The sequence below is a fragment of the Semicossyphus pulcher genome, unplaced genomic scaffold (assembly GCF_022749685.1).
Source record: "Semicossyphus pulcher isolate SPU_LCO1_2020_fin unplaced genomic scaffold, fSemPul1.0.p SCAF_18, whole genome shotgun sequence".
Lineage (NCBI taxonomy): Eukaryota > Metazoa > Chordata > Actinopteri > Labriformes > Labridae > Semicossyphus > Semicossyphus pulcher.
Window position 1 is genome coordinate 10,371,230 of NW_027211691.1, and position 19,443 is coordinate 10,390,672.

Sequence of the window (19,443 nt, forward strand, 5' to 3'; positions counted from 1 at the left end):
ATAACAATAAGAAAGAGTAATACGAAAGAGGATGTAGCTCAGATAATGTGGTTTAAAGTGCTTTATAATGAAGGAAAACAAGAAATGGATGAGCACTAAGTAAACTCTTTTACAACACCATATAGTAAATATTTCATCTAATACTTAACATGCTCACGTAGGCCTCAGTTTGAGTCTGATTCTGTCTCACACGAACACAAACTGAATGACTAATTCGATCTAATTGCACAGAAGTATTGGTAGAGAGTAAGGAGGCTCGAGTGTGAAATGCATTCAGCAACGTGTTTGTTTGCGTGTAAAGTCTGAGGGGTTGAAAAACAACGTGAAGTAGCGACAAAGACAAACTGCACACTTGCACGTTTGATTTGCGCTTCAGAGGCCTCTCTGTGCATCCCAGATAAGGTTTCGAAACAAACAAGCCGTCGGATCCAAGCGCGCTTTTCAATCCCACTCTTGGGGAGACACAAACATTTCTCCGCGAGGAATTAATCTGCTCGCTGATCCGGGGGTCGTCAGGTGGAAAGGACCCTGCTGTGCCGCGATGAGCCTTTGATGGCGATATCATCGCTCCCTCTCTCCGTCTGTCATCCTCTGCTGAGCCCCCATGAGACGCCCAGCGGACTGAGGTGGACTGGAACAGGGAGGGAAAAGGTCACTGCGAGGTACGAACAGAAAAGGGGATAGATGGCGATAGAAGTTTGAGAAATCTGACACATGGCAGTGAAAAAAAAGATCCTCCTGACAGCCCGAGAGAAAAAAATTCAGTCACTTGGCCACTGGAAGTGTCAATCATGCTGTTTTTTACACCGCAGTCATTCAGTCACTGCGGCGCATCATCAGTCTCTCTGTCAGTCGGTCGTCTGGTTCCTTATTTTGTCGGATCATTTGTCACACAGCCAGACAGTCAGGCGGTCACCTAGTTTGATATTCTGTGAATCAAAAGTTCATTCAGCAACTCTTGAAGTCGGGTTCTGACTTATTTATAAATCAAAAATTTGGTTCAATCAGGAGCGAATCAATCAATCTGACATTCACAAAATGAAGACAGTCAGCTGTCCTTTTCAGACAGTGAAGTAAAGAGCAAACATCGCTGTGTATGCTTCGGTCTAAACACGAGACGCCAGAATCAACAAAAACTGGCAATAACCCGTCTGATAGAACAAGTGATAAACACTCACACACAAACAGGCGTTTAAGTGATCTGCCTGACAGACATGCGGCTATAAAAAGCAGCTCTGTTTTGTCTTTGTGTGTTTTTGTCTAAAGCAAAGTCTGGGTTGGTTTTACTGACGTGTGTGTGTGCGCGTCCTGCCTGAGAGCGAAGTGTGTTGTGACCCCAAACTCCTGCGTCTGTGTTTGGACAGATGGATCATCACGGCACCGCTCAACGTGTTTATATGTAACCTGTGTGTGCGTGTCAGTGTGATGAATACAGAGCTACTCTTATTCAGGAGTGTATTCATTATGTCTGCTGTAATTCAACCATCCTGAAGTCAGACAAAATCAATAGCGGTGTTAAAATGATCCTCTCTACAGTCGTTACTGCAGGAAGACTTCAATTGATTAGCTAGCTGACACTTCGAGTGCCAAAATGCAAAGATGCAGAGGAGTGTGTGTGTGTAATAAAGTCATTATGTAACTCTCCAAAAGCTGTCCGAGCCAAAACATTATTCAACCCGATACGTTTTCCTGCGAGTGGACTTCTGTTCTGCATTAATATTCGTGTGCTTTTTTTGTGGAGGTTCACAAATAACATGCTGTCTTTATTTGGTTTAAAGAGGACACCAGACCACCAGAGCTGCACAGTATCTCAGAGGAATAATAATAATAGGCTTTTGTGCCTCTCTGATGTCCATCTGCTTCATATTCACTCGCCCCTGTTGTTCATCTGTTGTGATTTTTTGATTGCTTAAATTGATGTCAGATGTCTTCAATAATTTGCATGTGATGATTTGATGAACACGTCAGAGAGTCGCTGTTGAGTTCCCCGAAGATGGTCGGGGGATGAGGGGAGTGACAATAAAACAAAACCCAGGACAAAGACGGGAAATTATAAGCAAAAATAATGACTGTTAACAAACTAAGTTAAACTTAATTTAACAGTGAAAACAAGCAACTGTCACAAAAAGAACAAAAGACGATCTATGTGTCCTAAAAGTACAACAATAACGAAACACTAAGGGCGCAGAGGAAAAACCATAAGACTGTATAAAAAGATGGACGGCATGACAGCTCCCTGAAAGTGAAGCCAAACCCTCTCTAGCGCCCCCTGCTGACTAGCTGCAGTATAGGTCATAAAGCCTGCCTTCTCCATGTTAACAGATGGGACGTGAGTCAAACTATAAAATCAAAATACACCTAAAATAAATGTTTCACAAACATGGTTTCTGTCAGTATAGTTAGTTTTTATCATGCTGATTTATGTCCACGTGTTAATTTTTCTAACAAGTTTAGTTTTAATTAGTTATTTAGTGCCGTAAAAAGGATGATTGACAGCTCTGTTGACCAATACGGCTCCTGTTCCCGATTAGCAGAGAAGAGGACGATTGGCGAGAGGAAACGTAACTAAAACAATCACTACAGTCATTGAAGTTTCTGTGAACGTCTGCTTCAGACCAACACATGAAGCTGTTCTGCTGTTAAACACGCTGACATGTGGGATCTTTGCTGTTTTTTTCTACAAGTTAAGTGTGTGTTTGGTTAGCGGAAGTGGCTACGGTGGCTCCACCCGCCGATCTCTACTGTGCAACTCTGGCTCCAAATGACGTCACCATCGCAAGATGGCAGCGCCCGTCACGGCGGCTAATTTGGCTTCAATTTCGTACAATGAGAGCAGATGGAGACGTGTCGTCCAACGTTATACACAGTCACTGGGGAAAAACACCACACTAGCGAGTAGACACCAGACAACCACAGCTGAATGGCCCACTGGCACCGGCTGCCTCCTCTCTGCTGCTCTTTAAACTCCTGCCTTGATTGGGAAGTTGGCACAGGTGAGCTCAATCACCAGCTGCACAGAGTGGAAGAGCAGCACCCGGAGAGAAAAGAGGAGAGAGAGAGAGTGAAAGGCAGGAACACAGCACACAAACTACACACCACTATCGCACACAACAGTGACCAAGTGATTAGTTTAGACTGCAGAGATACTTGTATTCATCAGTTAGGGTTATTAAACCAACCAGATTACAGTCAATATTTTGTGGAAAATGTACCATCCAGATTTAATCACAATGTCTAAATACGCTGGGTTATGAATCATGTTGATGGTGGATAATGTTGAATGCACATTTGAAGGCGCCCTGCTCTCTGTTTCTTTCAAAATTCTACAAAGGACATTTCATTCTGCGTTATCTGCTCTGTACATGCGTTTAAAATGTCAACACGTTTACCCCATGTAACGTTTTGTGTGTGGCTCCGGCTCCCTCTGCTAAGTGCCCAGAATGCACCGGTGTGTTATCCATCACCGGGTCCCAGGGTGATTTCAGTGCGAGTGTGTGCTGTGAATGCTCTGGTACTGCTCCTGTCTCTTTGTGTGTCTGTATTTGTAGAGGTGTGAAAGAGAGATGGAGAAAGAAGAAGTAGGAGTGGGAGCAGGAGGAGGAGGTGGAGGTGGAGGCTTGTACTAATGCCCTGGAGATGATTTAGAGTTTAGAGCGCCGAACTGCTCGGAAAGCTTTCACAGCTTTCTCCCACAGGACCGAGTCGGTGGCTTGTGGTGAGTTAAAGAGAAAACAGGATCCACCAGAGATCAGTGCAGGGAAACGCAGCAACTGTTGGAACAGTCTGGATTTAAATCAAGTCATGGCTGTCTGTCTGCGCTCTGTTACTACAAAGCATGATGCATGTGCATGTGTGGGCATAAATCAGGTTATCTGTGGCTCTTTAAAGTGACACATGCATTTTTTAAATGATGGCTTATAAATATTTACAGTACCTTACGTTTAACAGTTCTTAATTGTTTCAACATGTGAAGACAGGTTTTCATTAGGCTCTATTTCATGTCAATACAGATGAATTAAACCCAGATGTAGAAAGTAAGGCAGGAACAGTCAGAGTTCACTGGCGTTTTGACATTACAGAAAGTAACTTAGATCCTTCATTAGCTTCTTTCATATATGAAAGAAAATATTTTATTTTGAATATATTCTGTAGTTAAACAAAAATTAAAGATACCCTGTTGAATCTTCGACCACCATCAGTGCTGTGGAGCAGATCTTTTATGATGGTGTCCCCGATTTGTGTGTTAAGTAGGGGTAGGACAAAATATCGTCGTCCTGACTCGTGCAGTACAATTATCGTGATCTGTCCTCTATTTCCAACAACCTTCATCCTCCACATGCTGTGAATGAGATGATACAATGCGGTCATATGTCCATATGCTGTGTAGTTCATATATTTCACTGATAGACACAGAGCTGTAGAGGAGCATCAGGCATCACGTCATGGGTTGCGAAGCCAGGGTTGCCAGGTCTGCGGTTTTCCTGCGGAATTAGGCTACTTTTGCAGTGTCTTTAGAGCCGCGAGGCCTTGTGCGGCTGCACACTTCGCACAGCCCACACAACGATTCTGACCCCGCGTATGTTTGGAATGTCACAGACACCTATTGGGTTTGGCAGCCCGGTACTAAACGACTCAAGGACCGCAACCCAGTGGTTGGGATCCCCTGCTGTACAAAATTTTACACAACCTTTTTTGAGCGACTTGGACAAACGCCATCTATTAGCTGAGCGAGCGGTTTGTCTTCTGACATCACTTCTGGTCGATTTCTGTGATAAGACCCAAAATAAAATGTGTAAAAGTTGAGTGATTCTGAAGTAAATTGCCCTAAAATGCTTGTTTCCCACTGCGCATGTGCATTACTATGCTATCAATATGCCTAAGAGAGAATCTACGCATTATCTTTTATACTTAGTGTTTTACTTGTTATTTCGGCTGCTGCACTAGTATAAAAAGGTTGATAAGAGACTGGTTGAGCTCCCTCTCTTTGAGATCAGTAGTGACTAAATTTGTAACAGAGCCTCTGGTTGGTGGAAAGTGAGGTACCAAGTGTCTGATTGGACAATAGCCATTTCTAGATGCCTTGTATCGAGTCTAAGTAGACAGCAAACAGTTTTCAGCACAGACACATGGATGAATGCTCACAAGAGGACATCAAGTAATGGGTGTATTATTATGGTTTTACTGTATAGTGCGGGGGAAATAGCGTGAATGACAAATTCTAAAGTCACAAAAAATGTGACCCCAACATTGTGACTTCCTGGTGGGACTGATGCATGTTCCTGCGTGTGCAGGCATGTAGGAGCTGTCAGGAGGTCGTGTGCGGGGCTGTTACGGAGGGAGCAGGGTCAACAAAGCAGCTCGCTGACCTCGGCTCCTGCTCCTGCTCGGACAGCCCTGTGTGTGTGTCGGAGGCTGACACATAAGCACACAGTAACCAATGCCCCGTCTGTCCACGCACACATGCACAAATCAATAATCTCATTTTCTAACTCAGATTCACCTCTGTTCCCAGCAGATTATGAAATATTATCCCTTTGTAAACGCAGACATAAAGGCGTATCAGCCTGTATGAAAAAAGACAGGAAGAATGTCATATCACTAAACTACCTGGGGAATATGACTCAACAGGTGAAACGGCTTTTTGGTGAGAGGGGAAAAAAACATTAAAGTCTGACAGGGAAACCAGCAGACAAAGAAAAGTGACATGTAAAACGACGGGTTGACTAAAGCACGACTGCAGAACTACAGAAGCTGGCGTGTGAGCCGTCGAGACGAAAGAGAAAGAGGGAGAAGAGAGAGGCAACTTTCACCGGCTGTCACCTGCTTTCCCTCTGCTGCGGATGACAGGTGTTTTACATTACTCTGTGCGGGTGAAAAAAGAAAATCTACTTTACCTCTGCCTGTGCATTTATCACACTGGACTTTGAACGGATTCCATAAAGAAGGTGCCGGGGTCATGGGGCTCATTCAAGTGCACTAACGGCAGAGTAAACTTTCCATTGAAGGGGAAAATGGAATAAAAGCGGCGCACTCACAGCATTAGGGATTTCATTTGAAAGCAGGAAGAGAGAGGTGCCTTCTGTTTTACCCTACAGCTACTCCCAGCTTTCTAACACTGAGAGGGATTCAGACTTCAGAGAGAGGGTTTGTCTGAGGAGAGCAATTCCTTCCTTTGTGGCTCACTTCAGTTTCTATTTTTTTCTACATTTTCCACACGATATTAATAGTTCTTGCTTATTTGCAACCCACCATTCACTCTAAATCAACTCTGTCACGGAGGGAGGCTTGTTCTGTTCTTGCCTTACAAAGCTCCATTTTTCCTCCTCCGACTGGACAGCAGATGAAAAGCCTGTTTAGCATACAATAAAATAATAAGAATGCTCCGCTGGTTTGGCTTCAGAATACATTTCCCCTCATGAGATATTAGCAAAGCAAATGCTTACCCTTACTAGCACTTTAAGGCGTTCTGCATCTCTGCTCGCTCCACACACACACACGCGCTCTCAAAATGTGCTGTACAGCCACACAGAGGCTTATTCTTGTCTCGCGCGCAGCGTGAATCCATCTCGGTAATAGCATTGCATTAATGATTAAAAAGTAATGATGTAAATGGTCGCGACTGCTCATCAATTCACCCCCACAAAGAAAAGAAATCACCAACAATTGAGATGTAAAAGCTGCTTTGTTTTGCTCGCGGCAAATGACTTCTCCGTCCGGGATGCTGCCGTGAGCATTTTATAATAATCACATCCAGCAATTTGAGGGTTTGGTTGTGAATAAAAGCATATCAGATTTACAGCAGCTATAGGATTTAATTGACCCATGAGGAGCGCTGTGCTGAGCAGCTGTGCGCGTATATCACTCACGTATGCAGGCAAACAAATCGACTCTTAATAATGAATAGCACATGAATGCACAAACGCAGCACGCGTTGAACTATTGCTCCTCTGTAGTAGAAACAAAGAAAGCACAAAGGGTTCATATATTAGAGGGCGCACACACACTGACACACATACACATTAGGAGGGGTGAAGTAATGCAGAGCCGTGTCTGATTCATGCACTGGGTGTCAGAGGTGAGAGGTGGGAGGTCTCTGGGTGTCAGTGAGGATCACACAGGCTGGTGTTGCTCAGAAAGCTCCCCAACCTTTTCCTTCCTAAATCTGTCACACTTTTTCTTTGCACCTTCTTTTTTGTACGATTTATTTTTGCTGCTCCCGCAGTGAATCCTTCGTGATGCAGCGAGGTGCTGTACTGTATCAAGCTTTAAGCCTCTGTTTTAACATCCCCTTTCTGTCCTTTCAGGTGTGTCTCTCCACTGCTCTTGGCCCCTGAGGCCTGAGGAGAAGTGAGCCAAGCCCAGGCCCCCAATGGGACGCCCTGTTACCCAGCATGCACTGCTGCTGCTGCAGTGCATGCTGGTCCTGCGGCCTGGAGGCGTGGCCAGTCGGAGAGGGCCGGTGCTGCTGCCTGAATCGCCCTGTCACAAGATGGAGCACCCGCTCGTCCCACACTCAGGTAGGCGTCCACATAAACACATCAGGGTGACATCATCGATACGAATCATTAACTTTTCTATTTTCCTCCATGATAATGTGAACTTCTCTGCATGCTGCAGTTATTTTTATCTTTTCTCTTCACATCCTTCACCAACATCTCCTTCCCTTCCTTAACCCAAGGTTAGATTTGCAGACTGTTCACAGTTTCAGGACTGTTTTAGAAGAACATTTTACTGTTGCTAGGAGACATTCAAATTATAAATGTAAATGTAAATCATGTAAATAAATCTGTTAAGTCACTATCACCGAATGAGGTAACACAATGGTGATTGAGCCTATGGCCCACTGATGAAAGCCTTTGTATTTGCAGTATTACAGACTGGATGTCTGGTGCAACAGTGTTGCGAGTAAACAGTAATCTACTATGGCTGAACAAACAAAGAAAAGATCGATGACTTCAGATACAACTTCAATAATAAGTGAAAATCCAAAGAAAAAGAAACAAATTCGATGCTCAGATGAAGGCAAACAGTCTAAAAAGGAAAGGGACCGTCAGCCAGGAAAATCAAGAGTTACAACCGGAGCCAACCGAGGATGTCACACATGCAACACTGTCTGGATATCTGGGACGTGTGCTCCCGCAATTACGGTTTATCGCCATAGGCGAGAGAACGAAACTGAGATCTTCGAGATTACAACTTTAATAGCCTTTGCAAATTAATGAGATAACAAAAAATAATAAAGAAAAGTACCTTGCTGCTGTCTTTTTAGCCTTCACAAAATGAAAAGCAAACATGTCAGAAATGGATTTTAAAAAGTGTTTTCTGTTCTATTTTAAGATGCAATCATTAGCATGCCCTGCTAACTAGCTTAATACCCACATAATAGTTACCTTCATTTATTCTATTTTGTTTACAACTGGCATTGAGCTCGAGCTTAAAGCTGCAGTGAGGAACTTTTGGTTTGTGTTGATTTTGGCGCCCCCTATGGACAAAGCCGTACCTCTTATCTCTTCGCTGATTTTGTCCTGTACATGCTTAAGTGGTGATTCTGCTGCTTTCTTTAACAGTCATATGTATCACTCACTTTAATGTTTGCTATGGAAAATGTAAACAAAGGCAGCGTGTAGTTAATCGCTTCATCTGTCACCTACCCCCCCGCCAGCAGTTTTAGGCATTAAAACAAACTATGTAAAAATAATTAATCCTGTCGCTGATGCTCTGGTTTGCTTTTGTAGCTCATATAGAGTAATCAGAATTAATTTGAGTCTGTTTCATAACCAGAAAAAAACTCCTCACAGGAGCTTTAAGCCAAATATTACATACATGTATGAAGTCATCATGCGTATGTTTATGTACCACTTTTACGAGATTATGACTCTAAACTTGAAACAATAAAAATCAGACAGTTTCAAACAATTTAGCGTTAGCGTAATTAGCTAGTTGGCTTGCTATTCAATTCTGCCCGTCAGTCGTTATTTAGCTGGAAAAATCAAGTTTTTGCAGACTAAAACTCTGCTGCCTGCTGTTGTACTGACTAAAATCAAGGACCCATTGTTTTAAAAAGTACAAATAATTTTGAGGCGTTAATATCAATGTTAGCTGCAAATGTGCTGCGTGATTGACAAGCTTAGCAACCTAGAGATGGAAGCTTATTACTTTCTTGTATAAAGATTTCAGATTGTGGAGGAAAACTCTCTTTACTCATTGCTTAGTCTTTTTCCCTTTCTCTACTTCCCTTGAGACACAAGGCAGACACAACCTTCCTCCTGCCTTCACTACTTGGCTCTGCAGAGTTAGGTACAATATGTTTCGCTTCAGATTTCATTGTCCTTATCCTTATCTTACATTGCTATTGAACAGCTAACCTGTAATGAAATGCTTGTGAGACTTCAACTACAGAAAGTATCAATAGCGATCGATGCGGTTCTGTCTGCCCCCAGCGAAGCAGCAAAATGTCATTGAGCCGTTTTCAGGCCAGTAGAGTCACAGTCTAATAATCACACAGGATTCTGCGTAGGGCAAAAGTGACTAGAAGTACAAGGTCGCTGCATGTGTCCAAAGATCCACACGCTTGCAAAGGTTCTGTCGACCCTCTCTCTCATTTCATCTAACTCAGTCGTTTGGCGTGCCATTGTTAGCTGAGGTAGCACTCTATCCCTCTGCGCCAATTGAGCGCAATGATGATGACTAACTGCCCGGCTAACGCGATACGTTCCCACCGTGTGCTTTGTGCATGAGGGGGATCAACCAGCAGCCAGCGGGTCAGCTGCGGTCAATGCATTTGTGTTCTCTAATGTACCAGAATGGCCCATTAAGCTCCAGTGGCTTAATGCTTTCTTTAAAATATAGAAGCATTAATAGAAAGGGTCGGCATTACGGTTAGCAATCAGACATGGTTCACCAACACAAAGACCTCCGTGTGGAAGAGAAAAGAAAGAGAGGAAGACGGAGGCTTCACTGTCTTTTGCCTGAGTGATCTGTTGTGATGGCAGTCTCTTAGAAATATTATGTTTAACTCACTCGAGTTATCTAACAACACAGCTACTTTGGGATTTGTTTGCCCAGGTCTTGAAATAATTGTCTCTGAAAGTTATGCTGCAATGCCACGACAACATATTCAACTTGTGGTGCTCGCAGCTTAAAGAATCTCTTATTATCTCTCCAATGGTTACACTGAATAATTCAGAAGCCATGACCTGTTTTAACATCCAACTACTTCCCCACAAAGAAATAGTCCCTTTGAAAATATTTAATCTTAACTTCTTCTAAATGCACGACATTTGGTTTCCATTTCCAGGTGAGGTTTTGTTCTATCACTGGTATTGATGCACTAACACCCTGTTCACACAAAGGGACTATTGACTAACGCTGCAGACCATCTCTGAAGCTTGAAGCCGTTCTGAGCATTGAGCCGGTAATCTACTTACCGATTGGGCAGTTATTTTCTCCCCTTGCTGCTATAATTGTGCACATCAGAGAAGTTAACTTCCCAAAGAATAAGTTCCAATAGATTGTTTTCTCTCTTCAAATCCCAGTAGCTTTTTAAAGTTCATAGAGATTAAGCATCTCCCCGACCAAAATGCTCCTTTTCCCTCCTTAAATTTTTCCTCGATTTTGAAGGAACCTCTACTTAGTTGAGGAGAGAAGAAAACAACTCTGCGTTTCCCAAGGGGAATCAAAATGTGTGCAACTTGTTGACATTCCCACGTTTCAGAATAAGTTCAAAACTTCTCATTTTCCCAAGGTCATTCATGGGCAACGGCTGGGTCTTGAGTTTCACTGGGTGGCACCAGGCTGATATTTCTAGGTTCAATTTAAAGGCCATCCCGTCGTGCCCTTACTGTTTAAATGTGTATAAATGAATGGGGTAGGCTCTGCGATCCTTGTGAGTTCCATGGGAAACCAGATTCAGTGAAAGACATCTGCATTCAGACTTGTAAAAGCTGCAAACATCGTTTACAAGCCAGTAAAATGTACGTGCATACTGTAACTGCATCCGTGCAATTTCTTTTTATTTAGTCTGTCGACCCCTGAAGTTCCCCCAAAGCTAGCAGCAATCAGCTTCGTTGCCTCAGCCCCACAGCTCTAAAACTCTGCAGACTTTAAGGCCTAGAAGTTTTCAAGAAGTTATCTCCGAACACAAGTTTAATCATTGTGCTTTGTTTACCCACATCCGAGTCTTATTTTCAGATTCTTTGAGACTCAGCACCTTCGCAGTGCAGCTGCTAATTCCCATGATCTCAAGCAGACATCCATTAATCTTTGCCTTCACAGTCCTATTTTGCTCAGTTTTTTAATAACTACCCTTTCATGGCTTGATGATAGTCTTTGAGCATCTCAAACACATCTCATTGTTCCTACTTGTACAGTATACAGAGCTCTTTCAGAGACTGTCAAATTACAGCCCTTGTTTTTTTTTGCAATAAACCCACATTCTGACACATATACACTTACGCAGGCAAATGTACACGCACAAAGAAGTGTGACGGAAGAGAAACCTCTCGTAAAACCTATTATCATACTCTTTTGCAAGTCATTGTGCTCCATGTAATGTAGTGTAATCCCTGAGTGTTGAGAATGTGCAGAGCGAGGCTGCCATGGCCTCTGGCTTCAGAAGAGCTGGGAGGACTACAAACACATTCAACATACCCCCTGTGGATCACGACCGCACTCAGGCTCTACTCACGCCAACCTGATCCTGTTTACATACACAGAGCTACGGTTACAGATTGGACTCTTGTTGGTACAGTGGGGCCTAAATGTACAATTGCGCAAATAAATAGTGTGACATTTTTCTAAAAACACTTTAAACACACATGATAATACCAATACCATTTACATTTCTGGACACTAAATATGAAGCTACATAGAGCAGCTTGTTAGCTTAACTTAGCATAAAGACTGGCAAATCGAGGAAACAGCTAGCATGGCTAAAAGTACCGTAAAACTAAAAGACGCACTTTTCGTCAAAAAAGTGGGCGGTGTCCTAGATACCGGTGCAACCAATATACAAGTATAAAATACAGATAGGTGTTTTATTGTGTTACAATCTAGCTAAAGCTTCGTCATGGACATGCGCCGTCCTGGTCGCCAGTAACCATCAACGTTACCCTAGGCTTAGCTCAACTACCGCATCAGTAGCTAGCAGGATTGCAAACTCAACATGGCAAAAACAGATGGTAGGCTATAATTTGTGTGTTTTGAATGTGTTTCAAATGAAAATATATTTAAATCTAAAAACAAATTTTTATGAATAAATAGCTACAGCAAACCTTTTTTTCCCGGTGCGACTTATATTCTGAATTTTACGGTAACTGAATCTACTTACCACGGCCTTAAAAAAGATCTCTTATTCAGACATTAAACCCTCATCTTTTATGAATCCTTTATTTTACTGATTAGCCAAGACAAACTAGCCGTTTTCCTAGCTGTCTCCCCATGTTAACAGTTTTTATGCTAATCTAAGCTAACCAGCAGCTAATGGAATATGTTTCTTCTCAATTTACAGGCAAAAAAGCAAACTCTTCCTTTAAAAGGAAAAGTTACTTTACTACTTAAGTAATTTGTAAGTTACTTAACTACAAAACTAGCGAGCTAAGTAGTCAAAAATGTTGTTCTTAACTTAAAGCTCCTGTGAGGAATTTTAGGTTTGTCTTGATTTTTGGCGCCCCTTGTGGACAAGCCGTACCTCTTATCTCTTTGCTGATCCCCCCGCCAGCAGTTTCAGGCATTAGAAATAACTGTATAGAAATAATCAGTCTTGTTGCTGATGGTCTCCTTTGCTTTTGTTGGCCATATACAGTAATCAGAATTAATTTCAGTCTGTTTCATAACCAGAAAAAAAACTCCTCACAGGAGCTTTAAGTTAATAAATTGAGCAAATACTTCAAAGAATGATCTGGTACAAGCTTCTAAAATGTAAGGATGGCAACAGAGTTTTTATGGGTGTGACAGTAAGAGGGGAAAGGGAAGTAGTAAAATACAAAAATGTAAAAAGGGTTCCTTCAGTAAGTCACTGGACCTGCAGTCTCAGCTTGTCTGCATGGTACAAAAGGAGTTAAACAATAGCAAGCTTAAAGAGAGGTTGTGACCCATCATGAGAAGCCAAGGTCAGGGTTTGTCTCACTGTGTTTCACTGACAGCGTTTCTTTTTTCCCTGTGTGATTGTGGCCTGACCGTGGATGGGTGTGCCTCACATGGTCCTGACCCCACTGGGGATGGTGGTTTTCTGACTTGGCACAACACTTGGCTGACAGAACTGCTACTGTGGCGCGAGGACGCTATAGTCTAAAGACCACTTTCTGCTTTTGTGTGGCGGTTTGAGAAATGGAGGGTTTGAGAAAGAAAGTACACCGTACGTTTCAGCAGCTATATTCAAAATGTTTACCCAAAAAGGTATGCTCGCTATACTTTCACAGAAACACATCTGAATATAGCTTCAGCAGAGGTCCAATGTAAATGTGTGTCAGTTATAAACCTATTTTAGGAGGCGTATTGAAAGACTTAATCCAAATCCTTGTAAAGGAAATATTTTGGTGACGAAATCTTCTACCCGAGCTTTTGCAGTGTTGTTGTAGCTCTAAGCCCTTGAGATATACTGTATTAATAAAGTGTTGTATTTAACAAGTGTTCCTGGGTGTAGGCTTGAAGGCTTTTAAAGGTTATAAACTGTGGTGTAAACAATGCCTTCACAGGCCAAGCTGAGGGCCACGTCTCTGAGGAGTGGAAGCGGCAGACTGGTTTTACAGCCACAGACTGAGCTCGGCTTTTATCATCCCTGAACGGCTAACACATCGTTAGAGAAAGGCGGGTGGGTGGGGAGAAGAAATGTCCAAATAGCATTCATAAATGCGACAGGCTACTACTCGAAGCAGATCTCTTTAATTGGTCATTTGGGGGTGATTCTGTTGATTTTAAAGCTCCTCTGAGGTCTTCCAAAACTCCGCTCTATTCACGTCCAAGGTCGGCTATGTTCTAGTCATGTTTAATTTTAATGGCTGACTGATGGCATGAAGACAGGCCTGCGTATTTTTGGATTAGTATGTCTTTCATTTACCCGCTGCAATAAAAGTCCTACACATCATCGTCCTGCGCATTTCTCTTTGACAAGTGCACCGAAGAGATTTGGCCGTCTTGGCTCTTCTCCTGCAACCCAAGAAGCGAGCGACTCTTGCTTCTAAATACATATTAGATTTAAATAATTTATTGCACACTTACTTGAGGCTTTCGCAGTGGTTTGTTTTGCATGAATCACCGGCTGCCCGAAGGCCGCAGCGCAGCCTGGGTAATATGAGTTGTAGGATTTTAAGCCGTAAAATACTTGTTTTTCTGGCTCAAAATAACAGAATAGGAAGAAACCTTTGAGCGCAGAACCGACCTTGAATTTCTGAGCAGGTGTTTGTTCTTTCCACCGCTCCGCCAAATGGTTTCCTCTCATCGACTTGACCAAATACTTGCCATTCTTCTGCTGCCCGGTACCACAGGGCTGCATTTAGAGCGACTTGGCTCTTCATTTGTGTGAGCGCCTGCTGCCACACTCTATTTGGGCTCCTCGCAGAAAAACCATTCATGTTTCAGAATGGCTTCCACATGTTGCTGTTGTCGCCGGCCTGGCAGCGCCGTAGAGCGCTCAAAACTTTGAGCTCTGGCAGACGGAAGACTGGCGTGGCCTCTGATGTTGGGTGTAAATATTTATACATCCTGTCACTTTGTCTTTGTGTCAACCGCTCCGTGTCAGAGCGAGGAATAACAAAGCGGGGTGTGAGTGAAGGGCTGTTCTATTTCGAGGAGGAGGGAGACAGGGGTTAAGGGGATAAGATGGGACCGAGGAAAAGGGGAGGGTGTGTGTGTAAGTGTGTGTTTTACATGTTGGCTTAGAGCCCTGGCTGCTCTCTGAATTTTCATCCCAATTCGTGTGTGTGTGTGGTGACTCTTCTGTCTCCGTGTGTGTGATTACGCCTTCCTCTCATCGGCAGCCAATCCCCTGATTCATGCAGCTGCCGCACAAGCGCGGCTGTGATGCGATTACATTATCGCGTGCATTTAAAGTGCAGCCGATGTGAACCCATGTAACACGCGGAGCAGGCTTGAAATCAAGGCAGCGAGATTGGGGATCGGGGGTTGTTTATTAGCCGTTTCCTTTTCTGCTGGCTTAACGATAAGGTCGAGTTTATGGGATCGTAAAAATCTCCCCGGGTGGTGTTAAAATTAGCTATTACAACCCATCCCAAAACAAATAAATATCACAACCTAGATCAGAGTTCAAATCGGTTTGATTAGTCTCCATAGTGAGCCTAACACATATCCTAGAGTGTTGTAAAAACCTCTCCAAGTGTGCCACAGTTTGCTTCCTTTACTGTAATCTGCAAAACCCCCCTGACTTTGTCGATCGCTCCACAGCCTTGGGAGGGCCAATCCACGCTGGTTATGAATGTTTATGAATGGTCCTTGGCCTCGTCACAAAAGGCCATAAATCCTTTGAGCGCTGTAGTGTTCAATTAAAACCTTTTGCCCCTTTTGCACACTCCAACAAATATCCTCTCTTCTCTTGTTCTGCCTCACACACACACACACACACACACACACACACACACACACACACACACACACACACGTGCGTGCGCTCCCACACACTCTCCATCACCCCGTTAGCGAGCCTCCCCTGGTGAGTCAGGGAGATTTATGGGGAGAAGCCGGGGTTCGTCAAGCGCCGTCTTCCCCCCGGGGGGGTGTCACAGCTACATTGGTATGCCGGGGATCCTCTCGATGGCGTGAAAAACAAGCCCAGTGGAGCCAAAGGATTGACACATCCAAACTTTGTGTCTCCCTGCTGTATTGGCAGAGCAGCAGCCATTAAGCAGAATTAATTCTTTGGGGTGAAGCTGGTCATGATCTCGCTGATATTTATTTCAGCGCGGCTAATGAAAATGTATTAGCGCTGTGAAAGCAGACGCGGGATGCTTTTCTTTCCTCTTTCAGCCCTCTTGTCGTCGTCGCTGGAGACTTGAAAGACAACAAGAGGAAACGTCTTTGCATACAGTGGCTCTGTCTTGCAGCAGATTGTTGTGATGAGAGCCACAGTTCGGTCCCTTTACGTGAGCTGGCGGAGGCAGATGTTCCTTGGAAGCTCCCGTTTTTTTCCCCCCTGCTCTGTTTGTCCTCGTTTTGAAACCATCAGAAATCCCACGTTTGTCACCGAAACTCAAAAAGAGCTCGCTTTTGATGCAGTGAAGGGAGAGCGTGCTTTCATTTTTTTTTTTTTGAAACGCTGTCTGACAGGTGCGCCTGAAGAAGCAGATAATGTGTTTTTGAGGAGGATATTCAAGCTGTCCTCTCCTTCTGTTCCGGCCCTGATGGAAAGCTCCTTGGTAAATTAAAAAATAAATAAAACCTTTGAATTTTTTTTTAGTCCGGAAATAGCTCACAAATGTAGTGATGAAGGACTTCGAATCACTGTAGGAAACACTGCTGCGAAGTTAGCCTTGCTGGAGTTCTGACACTTTCCTCAAAGATAAACATTTCTCTCTATGTCTCATTTATGACGACGCTTTTTGGAAGTGTAACCCGACCTGTGTGTGTACACTATAACTTATTATGACTCCAGATCGAGCATGTAAAGAGCAATGGAGAGAACACGTCACCATAGTGACAGATTGACCACCCTCGACTGAACCTATCGGGTAACCAGACGGTAGACATGCCGTCCTCATCGCTCAGCAACCGCCGGGGGCCTGTGATTCGATTGGTCAGGGGTTAATGGGTTGGGCGCCACGAGAACAGGCATGTTGTGGATAAGATGTCAGTGTCTGTCTGGGATATCTCTCGCTCAGTCTGGACTCTCTTTATGCCACGCTCAACGAGGTCGAGCTCCATAAAAAGTCATTGCTCTTCACGGTTCATCCACAGTATACATTTACATGAAAGCCGTCAGTCAACAGTAGTGACGGTTAACAGAAATCAAAAGACTTCCCAGTGAGCCGCAAGAAGCCAGATTGATCCGTGAAGAATGATTGAGTGGTCTCATCAGCCAACGACAGCTCCAAACATTTGTCTTCTTTAGTTAATCGCTTCATTTTCTTCAGTAAGACACTTTATTTCTTTCCTGGCGGGACTGAACTCTCCTGGCAATTTAAGTAGTAATTGTGATTTCAAAATAAAACAACCTCAGTCATCGACAACAACAATGGGCAATGCTCCCCTGCTTCCTTCATAGCACAGAGGTATAATGATCTTTAACAGTGTGTCACGCAGAAGGAAATGAAATGGGTTTGGTTAAAAGAATCACTTTAGAAACAAACACTGTGATGAGTCAACAGCTTGTTGCCCAAAATCAACAAAAAATTCAAGATGATATTAAACCCCACTGTCAAGTTGTGTTTGGATCGTATACCTCAGTAAAAGTACTTATACCAAAATGGAAATCACTTACAAGGAAAAGTCCTGCATTAAAACATCTTATAACACGGATGTGTTAAATACTTGATTCTGATTGGTTAATCACAGCATTCTGAGGTCTGTTATTTCTCGATAACAGACTGTTGTTCTGAAGAACAGACCGTTGCTAGGGATGCGGCTCTATTCACACAATCTGGAGGACTAACTGTAATCTTATTAATCCACTGAAAAGTCCTGTAAATTTGACATCAATCTGTTTACAGAGGGAAAAAGAAAAGAGCGGAGAGAAATCAGTAAAGGTTCAAAGATGCTAAAACTGTAAGAAGACGGCACATGAAGTAATCATCAAACGGAACACAGTATGGGATACGGTGGGGTTTAAAGACGGTGAATGGAAAAGAAAATGTCAACAGACTGACAGTGACGAGAAAGAAAACCTTAATCAGGTTCCTGATTGATTCCAGTGGTCCCCTTCAACCTGTTTTACTTCACCATCAGAGGAAATGTTTCCATTTAATGAGAGTAAAAGCAGCTCAGTTAGCTCATTTTAATATGAGTAATATAGGCTCAGTTAGTTGATTTTAAGAAGGCTACAGAGTTAACCGACCGTTGCTTTGGTTCATTGATCCGTGCCCGGGTCCACTTGAAAAGGTGGTCTCGAGTATGACTTGTGTACTCGGGTACAGTGCGCATCAGGTGTGAAAAGCTACCATACCTGAACGCGGAAGTGGACTGCTTTTTAGAACATTTCCAAAGCCGATCTCATCCTCTGAACTGCACGGCCATGGCTGATACTGCAGGAATGTAGGTGAGAGGGTCGTTTATAGGGAGATTAATAATAGGCATAGTGAGAAGGTCGGCTCCATTGTATGGGCTTTGGATCATGTGATTCACATGCTTTTCTACACTGAAAAGACAACATAAACAATGTTCCGTAGTTGATTATCTTCTCTGCCACCTTCTGCTTCGGAGTCCTACCGCAAGTTTACTCGGGAGCGAAATTATTAATGTGAAAGCTGACCTGCGGGGGAGAGCAGAGGGCGGGTAGCCGTACTTGGGTACGGTACGAAGCAATCGTGCCTGATGTGAAAACACCCTTAAATAAACACTGTACAGATGTTCTACAACCTCAAAAAAATTAAACCCAGGAGCTATTTCCTAGCTACTGTTTCTAATGGTTACTGAAATAACTTAATGTTAAGCTGTGTTCAAAGAACACGATTGCATTGACGCACTGCACGCAGAAGATACACAGACATCCCACGCAACTCATTATTTATAATCAGCCCTATACCTCTATAGTCAGCTAATGCAAGCTTTACTGACGTGTGGAAACACCTGCCAATATGCGACATTACTGCGCTATAGAAGAGGCCTGTATCTCAGTAATAGCCTGAAATACGTCTGCAGCTTTGTAACCTTATTTTTCCCTTATATATGCATTCTTGGACTTATTTACTAGACTTATATAGACTTATTATATTATAAACGTGTCCTCTACAGACCCCTCTCTCTCCTCTCTCCGAGCGTCTTCAGAGAAGTTACAGCAGCCCTCTGAACGCAGCTCATCCGTCAGCACAGCTGTCGTCTGCAGTCATAGACCCTCCGCTCTGATTGGCTCACCATTTGTTATGTCCTGTGGTGTCTTTGTGCAGAGATGGAGCCGTGGATGTTCAGGTTCAAGGCGGAGGGCACGGTGGATTACTCACAGCTGACCTTTGACCCCGGCCAGAACGAACTGATCGTCGGTGCCAGGTAATCAGAGTTTGTTTCTCTCCCTCTCTCTCTCCGCCTTCCCTCCTGTCGCTCTCTTTTGTTGCCTGTGCTTTTATTGTCTCGTCCTTCATTCCACTATTTCAGTGTGTGTTGGTGCATTGCATGAGTAATGATCACTTTCTCTATAGATGTCTTCAAACGCAAGAGAAAAATGGCTTTGTTTGTTTCCAAGTCCACTGTCTTTGTCAAGCACAGCCAAGTTTTTGTGTTAAAGGGACACTGAATTTAAAGGGACAGCGCACATTTTATGCTAAACAATCCTGATTTAAATGT

The 19,443-nt window shown here is 43.4% G+C and overlaps 1 protein-coding gene across 2 annotated transcripts in view; it reads left to right on the forward strand.

Moving 5' to 3' along the window:
• sema5a (sema domain, seven thrombospondin repeats (type 1 and type 1-like), transmembrane domain (TM) and short cytoplasmic domain, (semaphorin) 5A) overlaps positions 1-19,443 on the forward strand; it is a 145,899-nt gene that overhangs the window by 31,592 nt on the left and 94,864 nt on the right. For both annotated transcript variants that reach the window (XR_011308562.1, XM_069667533.1), the window contains exons 2-3: positions 7,305-7,517; positions 19,050-19,149. Coding sequence is in view for 1 of the 2 variants with exons in the window: in XM_069667533.1 (XP_069523634.1) it covers positions 7,370-7,517; positions 19,050-19,149 (248 nt within the window). In the remaining variant the exon portion in view is untranslated. The remainder of the gene's footprint in view (positions 1-7,304; positions 7,518-19,049; positions 19,150-19,443) is intronic.